Source organism: Thermobia domestica, chromosome 9 (genome assembly GCF_964235325.1).
Source record: "Thermobia domestica chromosome 9, izTheDome1.hap1.1, whole genome shotgun sequence".
In the NCBI taxonomy this organism is placed as follows: Eukaryota; Metazoa; Arthropoda; class Insecta; order Zygentoma; family Lepismatidae; genus Thermobia; species Thermobia domestica.
The window spans coordinates 40,129,570-40,141,451 of NC_137462.1; the positions used below are offsets into that span (position 1 = coordinate 40,129,570).

At 34.3% G+C, this 11,882-nt stretch overlaps 1 protein-coding gene across 1 annotated transcript in view; it reads left to right on the forward strand.

The window, feature by feature from the left end:
• Positions 1-931: 931 nt before the first annotated feature.
• Positions 932-11,882, forward strand: part of LOC145660795 (putative fatty acyl-CoA reductase CG5065) — a 75,583-nt gene continuing 64,632 nt past the window's right edge. The window contains exons 1-2 of the mRNA XM_081726204.1: positions 932-1,146; positions 4,277-4,525. Of these exons, the coding sequence (XP_081582330.1) occupies positions 934-1,146; positions 4,277-4,525 (462 nt within the window). The 5' untranslated portion in view covers positions 932-933. The remainder of the gene's footprint in view (positions 1,147-4,276; positions 4,526-11,882) is intronic.

Here is an 11,882-nt window from a genome sequence, read left to right on the forward strand (position 1 = left end):
GAAATGGAAATGGAACTTAAAATATCATATTATTAGTTGTATAAATTACTGTCAAAAATTTTAATTTTTTTAACCTGCAAATTATTTAAAACCTAGAAGTAAACAGTAATAAATGAAAATAAAATAGTTAGTCACATGGTTCCTATAATTTGGAAGATAAAGTAAAGAAATGGAAATAAATTCCTTCCCATGAATTTATATGCCAGGGAAAAAACCCGGGAATATTCCCATTTTTATATTCCTTCCCACCGGGAATATTCCCACTGCCGGTCGTGTGCAAAATACTAGCTGAGACAGAAAAAGAGCAGCGTTCTGCTCCTTGTTCACTTCATTGTTTCGTCAGGGTGTAACGGACCTTAATATAGTACGCTTACCGCTGTTCCTGATTATAACTGTAAAGTACTGTATTAGTAATCTGTTCTTTGAGCATGCTTAATGTTTTTTTAAATGAGCTTCAGTGAAGATTTAAATATAACGGTGTATTATAACAGTGAGTTCTGGTATAAGAACTTTGTCTTCTGGTATGGGTGCTGCAAAGAAATAAGTTCATAGAACTCCGGCCTATCCGGCTTTTTTGTTATCCGGCCTGCCCTTCCGCCATATTAGGCCGAATACTTGGAGTCTGCTGTACTTTATGGCATTGCTGCGTTTGACTGAATAACACATAGCTGTCACCTATCGCCACATTTCATCGTCTTATCCTTCCTTCTCAGCTACGCAACTTTCCTAGTGGAGACAGGCAAGCCCTATAAATAAGATGATAATATTATTGTTAACTACTTTTGATACTTTGTTTCGTATCTTTACTGTTCTTGTTTTTGTGGTTTATTTATCTACCATTACAACATTTTCAAAATAGGGTTTATTGGATAACAACTTAGAAAACATAGTCATTTCTTTTAATTTACGGTTCTTACTGTAGCAGAAAGCAACATGATTTCTGATCCTCCAAAATTTGAAAGCAGCATAGGAAGATTCTTCACTGGAAGAAGTGTCCTTATAACTGGAGCCTTAGGTTTCATTGGAGCTGTACTGCTGGAGAAACTTCTAAACTCATGTCCAGGAATAGATCAGATTTACGTCATTCTGAGACCAAAGAAATCAAATGATATTTATGCACGGTTGAACAAGTTATTTGATTCTCAAGTAAGTGCAAATATTATACATTTATTACAATTGCAAAACTATTATTTCTGAACTCATATCTCTCTCATCTATCTATTTGTCTGTCTATCTAATTATTTTATTATATACCGGTACCATATTAGCAATAGTAGGGGGAGTTGGATATCTAGTTGAATCAGCAATAACTTTGGATGTCCAGGGATCAATGATCTAGGCATGCATAGAGTCACCCCTTCTAAATTTTGGGCAGGGATACCTTGGCCCATTCCGGGAGGAATACATAGGACACCTCCTTCAAGTTCGGAAATGTCCAAAACTGGAAATTCGGTATGGTAGTACGTATCCCTGTAAGTTTTGGTGGTCCATCTCGTTCCCTTTCATGGGCAAAAAATTGCCAAGAATGTAAATTTCGGAGGTTTTTGACACATTTTACCCTCTTTCACGAGGTCTTATTATCTTATATAGTTATATGGGTGTGTACAGGGAATCGTTACCTTTCACAGGATATGGGAATATTTAATACCATGACATCGTTAAACATATTGGTACCAGATTTTAATAATTCTTTTCCTACAGTGCCCCTTCTACAGGAATCTTTCAGTTCAACGTTCCATGATTATGCCATTTAGGCTAAGGGAGCGAATGATTAAAGTAAGTGAATGTTGATGGATGAATGGCGGAATGAAGAGACCGAGAAAACGAGATTGCCCCGAGAAAATCCACTTACACGATGCTGTCCACCACAAACTTACTTGACCGGGGAACGAACCATCAACCCTACGCACCAGAGCAGTTCCGTGTAAACTTTAACAGGGAGTTCCCACGTAGACATTTCCTATCCCAGATAACTCTTTTCTATGATAGATGACGACGACGGAAATGTCATTTTGTTCACTCAGTTCCAAAGGTGAATGACATACGATTGTCCTATACCATCCCTTATATTGATTTGTATTTGCTCGTAATTTATTTTTTCCATCAGAACATAATATCGAAGATTAAAGATTTGTATTGTATAACTTCCAAATGTATGATTTGTAGGACCCACGTTGGCAATCAGTAACAATGGTACTATTGTATCTCCAGCGATGGCAAATTCAACAATGTCACAGTAGATGTATATTTGAGATGGTAACACTAATCGTACATCAGGTGTATGTTGTCCACTTTTCCATATCTTTTAAATCACTTTTCGGTTCAAAGCCAAACATTAAAACAACATTCGGTGAGAGTTATACAGAAGTATGAATTTCTTTGTTGAGATGTCTTATTATGCGTACAATATTAACTCCTTTATAGGATATAAATAAATTAGTTTCATTGCATGTGTATGCGTTACATGAATAAGATTCAGTATGTTATTATAAAAGCGTATAAGAATCGTTACAATCTTCCATGGTTCCTTATCACTACTTGATAGTTTGTAATATATTTTATTGTTTTCACTGTTAATGTTCAGTAAAGAATATGGGAAGGAAGTTTCCACAATTGCCACATCCTATTTCTGACGAATTCTACACGGCACGTAATATATGAAGTCAATATATCCTCTGTAAAATAATCCATGGAAGTATTACTGGGGGAATTAACGTAAAAATCATGATCAGGTTCCATTGTTCTTCCCCAATAAAGTTACAGAGATCCGCGAATTGAAATTAGGATATTCTTTCCACTGGACGACCTTTGCGACCTTTTGTTTTTGTATACAAAATTTTACAATTAAGAACATGGAAGGTAGAGGTACTGGTTGTAATTCTTCTCTATAGAAAACACCATCGACGAGTTGATATTTTAACTCTTCATAAACTGGTGGATCTTTTCGCTACAATAATTTTTACTTTAAATATTCCTCATATCCAGTTCTCGAGGTAGCTTTTGTGAAATATTACTAATACGCACAGTATCAGGAACAAATAAATCCCTATCTTGCTTTCGAGTTTTGGAGTACGTTGAAGTTTTTGTCGTTCAGTTATATTCAAGTCGAGTTACTTCAAGAAAATGCTCGTATTTTACCTAACCAATAAACGTCACATGTATATTTGGACTTTTACTTATGCAATATGACGTCAAAAACAATTAAACCTCGCCTATGTGTTCAGGGTCTGGATACAAGAAAATTCCTTATCTTTTACTTTAGTTTGAAGCGATTAATTGCACAGAAAGGTTCAATTTAAGGTAATTAGTTGTAATAATTTAAGGAACACATTCTAATATCATTTATACTAAATACTATTTTAATATATCAATTATACTAATTATAAAATTCGCTTCATCTTCATAATGAGGCTTTTCTCAGGATAGTCGCAGATACACTTTTATGTCGTGTTGTGGTCCTGAACATATTTAAGAAACCTGCTTCTTGATTTATTCAGTGTGGCCACCTTACGATGAATTCTAACAATTATATTAAATTGACCTTATCTCTACAATCAGGCTTTTCTGACTAGTCTTTTATATGCTTTTATTCTTTATATTCTTGCATTGAGGCCCTGAACGCGTATATATATATATATATATATATATATATATATATATATATATATATATATATATATATAACGTCAAGTTGGCAGGGATGTGGTTTTAAAAACCCCAATATTCGCTAATTTCAGGTTGGAATTGTTCCTGGTTGTTCCATCTAAAAAAATGTTTTATTTTAACATTGTTACTATATAGATTACGGAATTAATTGCAGTTTTGACGTCCAGTGAATTTGACATCATATTGAATGAAAATCGACATGAATATATAATTGAAACATCAATATCAGGATTTAAAATTGCTAGATAAACGTGTATAATTTAAAGTGTGCTAATTATTCAAACGTTTCGTCAGAGTTAATAAGTTCTTGATAAGCAAAATAACAAAGAGGTTACAGACTCTCCACGCTTATCTAAGTCGTGTGGCTGATAGATTTTGACTTTCACCACTAGACAAAACACACCATCATGATCATTATATCTCCACGTCATATACAAAGTATTAATAATATTAAGGACCAATTACTTTTTCAAACATTTTAGCATCTCTGTCAGCAGCAGAAAATTCACAACCAGTTAATTATCATTTTAACGTTACATTCATACATCTATTATTCCTAATGTTTGTTTATTATTTTTATATCATGTTTATTCATTTTACTTTGAAACAGCTCTTCGCTCGTCTGAAAGAAACTAAACCTGAAATATTTCAAAAAGTGATTGCCATTAAGGGAGATTTTGCTTCCCCAGGATTAGGACTGGATTTTGAGAGTCACAAATTGCTGGTGGACAATGTTTCAATAGTTTTTCATTCAGCAGCAGAAGTATCCTTCATGAAAGATGCACGATCGCTCTTTGTAACTAACGTTTTTGGCACCAGAAACCTACTTGATGTAGCAAAGGAAATGACTCAGCTTGTTGTAAGTAAAATAAAATTTTTGCAAGTTTCGAAGAAATTATGAGTTTTCTTATGGATAGATTTTTGTTTATATTGTTGCACCTTCACGCAAAAAACAAGTATAGTTAGAAAAGCCAGAAAATGGGTTACAGTTACAATACTGCATGGTTAAAAAAGTGACGACCATGCTTCTAGGCTACTGATACCATAAAATATTGTTGAAATGATATAGCTAGATTTACAATAAAATTGGGGTAAAGGAACTATATTATTGTTCAATGAACAACGGTTTTAGCTGGTATTTCCAACTATATAGACAAGATGTAGCTGGAAGTACAATACAGTATAGTTGCAAAAACCACATCTCAAAAGTAGCCAATACACGTAACAATACTATATAGTTGAAAATGCAATGCTGTATTGCTGTGAGGACGATAAAATATTGTAAGACGAACAGTACTGCATTGCTAGAGATACGATATTATTGGAGCGACGATTGTAGCTTCCACCATACTGTATTGTTGCTATTACAATATATTGTTGTTGTCGTGACCATAGAGTGTGGTACACCTGACAATATCTTCACTGTTTATATTGTGTCTGCAACCATACAGCATGGCAACTGTAACAATACTACATTGTTGGCAATACAATATCCGTGGTGTCCATATTGTATCGTGCACTATACTATATTGCTGCTGGAACGATGTTGGATTGTACTGCCAACTATGTTTGATGGTTGTTCGTACGATCTGTTGAGAGTCCATATTGTACCAGATACTATAATATATAGTTGGTCGAACCATGTCGTGAAAGCCAATATTGTACCCCCTACTAGACTGTATAGTTGTTCGTAAAATCTTTGTAGAGTCTATATTGTACAGTAAGGGACACCTCTGGATGGTACACTTTTGACGTAAATTTCCATATGGGTGTACCATCCTGAAGTGTCCCTTACTGTACCTGTGTCTTATTGTACCTATTACCATGCTATGTGGCTGTTCGTACGATGGCTTGAAAGTCTACATAGCATTGATAGTGCATACGACACGCTTTCGATAGCGCTTTTTCTAGCTTCCATAACGCAGTTTGGTCCTGAGAAACGGAGGCGTGTCTTACAAGATTACGTTACGTATTACCTTGCCCCTGTATAAGAACTATTTTGCTCTATTGTATCCTACCCTTGAATAGCAACTTTTTTCAATTTGTACCACACAAATTTTCAATTTCTTTCATGTATTTTGTTTTCACAATGATACACTGCTATTTGTATCTACAAGGGCAAAAGTATAAGTTTTAGCTAAAAATAAAAAAAAAATAAAAACTGCACTACGGATGCTTGAATTAGCGCCGTAATTATTACCAATATAATATAAACCTTTATTACATCGTACGAAAACATAGTATAGTAACAGGTACAATATAGCCTCTGAAAAAAAAAAAAAAACTCTGGAAACTTGAAAAATGCGTTGCTTATACCAGCAATGCAATATACACTTTCATTATATCGTATGAAGACACTATAGTAACAAATACAATACAGACTCAGGACATGCATTCCATTCAAAATAAATTTCAGGTGGGAAAGCAGTGAATGTTCTCCAATTCTATGCATGTAATACCTCGCACTAATTTCCTCTCTTGTATGTGTTCAACAGCGATCTCGGTCCCTAGACGGTATATTTCTTGATCACTTCTTTATTACAGAATCGAATAAGTGAAGTGTAAATGAATGGTTTACGACAAACGATAGGACCATGGTAAAAAAAAATGTACAGGGCGTCTCATAAACAATATTAAAAACTCAGACCAGAGATTCCTCGCATGAAACCAAAGCCTATTTAAGAAAGAACTTCAGAAGTGGGAAGCGGCATAGCTATACACCTCCGAAAGTGTGGGGAAAAATGAATTTCACATCTGCCTACCAGATGACGACAGAAGCTACCATAAACTTGAACAAAGCGTTTTTAAAGCAAAAGACCATAATTAAACTTTATTTACAAACTTATTTTCCACACAGGAAAAGTTTTATTATCGAGTGACGGATCAACCGGGAATTCTACTTGATTGCCTTTACAAACTCTGTCCTCCGTAAACCTTGATTTACAATAATGAGGGAAGACTGTAGAGCAGTAAAGAAGATTATGAGGTGGAACCCCCACGTACCCCGAATAAGCAAGGTTAGACGTAATAGAAAGACTCATTTGAGTAACATGTTTTTATGAAAAAATATATACAGAATTTGTTTAGAACTTCCTTCAAAAGAAAAGTGACAATTACGTAACTTTACAAAGACATATTTTACTTTCACTTTACTACCGAAACGTTATAAATGAAACTTATTCTCACAATTAAGTGAATTAACTGAAATATTTATTAAACCCTACTAAATACTACACTTTTGTGTTTTCGTATCAAATACTATACTATTAGCACACAACATCGAAATCAAAAGAAGAGTATTTTTTCTAGATGCTAAATATAAAAACTAAATTTACATTTACCATATAAGTATTTAAAAGGAATGTTTCTCATTGAATATTTACTATACAAACATGAACATTAGCAATCAAACTTTCTGATTACACTCTACTAGAGACTGTTTTACACACTGTACTTTTACCAGACATTTATAGACTTTACTTAGTCAAGAACACATTGTACAGAAACAAAAGCAGAGCATTTTTCCAGATGCTCACAACGAATAATACATTTACCATATAAACATTTGCATTAAAAAAATAAATTTTTCCTTAGTATTTAACATACAAACATGGACGTGTTAATTACATAATGTTTATTACAACCTACTGGGGACTTCCAGTTATTAAAGAATATAACAGACCTCATACACAATTTGATAGACTTTATTAAGAACACATCTGTTGTGTAAAATGTTTCACCAGCTAGTATTATGCAACAGTACAAAAGAATTTGACAATATCTTTAATGTGCTTAAATCACTACCGTCATGGTCGTCCACTAAATTGCACACCACTTGATAATAAACTACAGGATGGCCCAAAAGTAGGTATATAGACCAATATCGATCAACTTTGACATTTTAACTTATTAAGATAATACATTTATTTCCTTCGGTCTGTTCCGAGCTTTAGGTATAAGTGAAAAGAAATTAAGAACAAATAACGAAGAAACTAAGTTAAACATGTATGGATAATAATAAGTAAATGATATAAAATGTCATGAGCCGATCAGTACGGGACTGTATACTTATTTTTGGGCCACTCTGTATACGTAATAAAACTTTCAAATACAAACTAAACATTTATTTGAGACTAGTCAATTTTATATGTAACTGTACCAGTATTATGTAGCTTTTAACTAGATTTCAAATAAGAAACAACAGACGACAAGGAAAAGGTTTAACATCGCAGTGGCATGCTTATAAAAGTATTTGCAGGCAATATCCTGAGCTACAGAAACTTCAATAGAAGCCCACCTTCTCCCCATGGTTTACTAATTACATCGCTCTGAGACAGCTTTTGTTGGCATTTTACTTACAAGAATGATCGTATACACTTTGACGCTACAAAAAAATCTTCCATAAGCCACCCAAATCTAACTCACAGCCCCAAAATTACTTGTGAGGGATGGACAGAAGATGTCTGGGCGAAACGTGCAGTGTAACACTAGTAGAAATTACTTAACTGTTTCCACAAGAATTTTATGATAGACGAGACCGTACTAGAAACTTGAATGGTATGACAGTAACGTTAAATCTTTAATTTATTACCAACTGTTCATTAAATTACTATATTGTAACTTGTATGCAATCAACCATTGTATATAAAATCGTAATTGTAAGACATTACAATCTATCTACATACGTTGCAAAATAACACTTTGCAGAACATCATTGTGCTTTAATGAGTATTAGTTAGTGTTTAAACAGCAACATGGGAACGCGTATATAGGTAGGAAGGTTGAATAAAGAACTGAGAAAGTATAGAATGCAGAAAGCCTTCATTAGTGATTACAGTAGATAATGGAAAAACACAAGGATAAATTGTTACATTCTGAGAATTGTTAGCAGGGTTCTAATTTTTTCACGATGGAGAATTCTCTGACTTTTCCAGGTTCACAATTACAAATTCCAAGATTTATATATAATGTAAAAGAAACAATACCAACCAACTAGAGTTTCTTAATCTACACATGTAGACACGGCTCCAAAAGAGCACCTCCAATCACATACGGACAATTTTAGTTTCTTTTTTATTAATAGGGATACCCATTTAATAATATTTATAAAAAGAGAACTAAAATCGTCCACGTCTAGTTTGTTGTCTAAGTTTGAAGAATGTGCCGAATAAAGGTGGTATTCTCTTTCCAAGCTGTGTGTACATGTGTATATTTTTTGTGTGATTGAAGATACGAAAGATTTGCAAACCAAATTACTTTCTTTTGTAATATATCACCTACCAAATAGCCAGGTGAGGCACAAATAAACGCAGCAGACCTGTAAAATCCTCATATATATAAAGCCTCATATTTCCAGTTTTTGTAGTTTCAAGAATTCCCTGACTTTCTAAGGATTTCCAAGTCAGTGGAAACCATAGTGTGGCTGAAAACGAACACGTTAGTGTAACCATGTTTACATCTTTGCGCCCCCTTTACTGTAATATTAACTTGTGCCTTTCTGTATTTCATACTTCACTTCTTTATGCTTCATAAGCCCTACCTAATTTATCCGTGCCAATGTTGTTTTCTAAACAATAACTAATACCCTTTAAGGCCTAATATCAGTTAGTATTGTCACAGTATTAGTTGTCAAAATCTTTCATGTTGCTGAATAACAAAATACATTACAAACAAACAGAAACGTATAAGGCTCCATTACTCATCTCTTTAAAATAAGTAGGGGGTCCTGAAAGAAAATTATTAATGTCGATACAGTTCCACTGGTCGGTGAAACTTATTTCATAAGCACAATAATGTTCACTGTATCCCACTGTTTTTAAGCATTTACACAGAAGGAAAATGTTGGAATATTCATCCGACAAAATTTGATGTATACAGTAAAAAACTGGACCGTCTTCTTCAATTTCGAAGACAACCATCTGTACGTGAAACACATACCCTTTATATCTACACCAACTTACACTAAGGCATTCTTTATGCAAAGAAGGAGGCAGAGACGTTGAATAGTCGAGAAACTGATTACTTCTCATTAGAAACACCCTTGATCCACGTCCTAATTCGTGATCTGAATGTAATCCGTGGTTTTGACGAAATCGATAACAGAGATGTAACTGATGTTTTAGGCTCAGTGTTTTCAGAATATTTTTTCGGGAGCAGGAAACTCGGGCTACCATTTTAGATTGATGATGTTTCGATTCATAGCGCATACTCCAGGTGTTAACAAGTGGACCTATTTCACGAATTATACGTGCATAATGTATCATGTGATGATGTTTGGGCTTTAGTGTCTCTCCAAATAGCGATACGTAAAGTTCATGGTGCTCCTGAATTTGAACAGCAAGCAATTCTGAACAATTTACGTTAAGGACTCTTGCAGTAGCAATGATTACGATTTCTCTTAGCAATATGTATAAATGCCAAACAGAATTATCTGAAGGAACCAAATCTCCCATCATCAAACCAAAATATCGTACAAGATATAACATTTCTGAAGCAGATACATGCAATTTTTTATTTTGAAGGTGGTCTGAAGATATAGGTGGCGGCTTGTTAACATTACTTGGTGTACTTCGGAAGGTTCCGATTCTGCTGTTCAACATTTCTAAGGTGAAAATTCGTACTTCGTTTACAAAATAGTTTAAGATAAGGCTCATATCGTAATTACATACGCCTTCTAACAGATCGTGCATGATATCTACGCTATAGTTTTCTGTAACGTGAAAATTTGATAATACATGCCACACACACTCTTCTTTTATACCAGTTTGGGAACAGTCTCCAATAACAAGTTGTTCTTTATAATTTTCCTTTGTTCGTAAAGCATCACAGTCTTCTTTTACCTGCCTGTGAATGTCAGTTTTCGTACTTAAGCAGAATCTACATGGAAAATTGGCTGAAAAGGATTCCGTGAAACCCAAAACCGAATGAAGCCCCAAATTGTCTCCCAGTATGGCACATACCTTAAATTTAATATTTATCTCATTTTCACCATAATGTATGAAGATACCTATACGCTCCAGAAAGAGTAATTCTTCAATGAGAACAGAAAATGTTTGTTTGTTGCCGTAAGTTTTTCGGTCTTTCGTGTAGAAAAGTTGAGCTAAAAATATGTTTTCCAGTTTCCCCATGAATTCTGGAGGCAAACACGCAACAGTGTAATATACAGCACCAACTTTCTTTAAACCAGCATGGCTTCCCAAAGCATTGTTTGTATCATAATCATCGTAATAAACAAACAAAGGAAAAGTTAATTGAGCGGAAAATGTCAAAATATTTCTCCAATGCCGTCCTTGAACGCATGAGAAAAGCACACTACTCTCTTCGAGAGCTGTTTCTGATAAATGAATCAATGTTGACAAGACGTTAGGCATTTCCAGAAACCGCTTTAGTACATGTCTCATTGGAACAAATTTGCCGAACACAGGTATATTTTCTAAAACTATTTTTTCCTTTTTTCTTTTGTAACACTGCCTTTGTCCTATGATGTAATTTTGAGGCATTATAAGGTCACCAGTTTTTTCCAGGCTTTTTAATCGCTTATATTCGCTATTGAAGTTATGAAATGAAGATCCCACAATGGTGAACATGTTTTCTACTTGTTTGACGATTCTTTCGTCAGTCTGAAATGTGTATAACTTGCTGAAAATGTTATCCCTGAGAAGTTGTACGATACTGCCGTTCAAGAGCTCCTCTACACATTGTAAAATATACTGGATGTGCTTTCTGGTGAGATGCGGTTCACTGTATAGTTTGGCTATAAAATAAAATACTTCTTCCTCCATAGCCTCCTGATAGATTTCAGGTAAGCTGCTTTCTGAAAGTCTCTCATTTGTTTTTTCATCTATGTTTTCATTTGCTACTATAGCAGCATCAGTATCAACACCACAAGTTGTTTTATGTTTAGACACATGTATTTTATTTCGAACAACATGAGACATAGACAGAACATCTGGGAAGCCGTGCTGCTTATGTAAATGCTTACGAAAAGAATTAAGAATATCAAATTCACGCCCACACAAATGTTCTCCGCAGCGATACACACTATTTATGTGCAAATTGTGGATACATTTGAAATGTTGCAACAACAGTTTAACTGACCTGACATTACATCTACATATATAACACTTCGGCATTTTACTTTATGTCAATATTTCACAACAAACAAAATACGCACTATTGATTTCTACAGCAGTTCCTCTAACATAAATTCATTTACA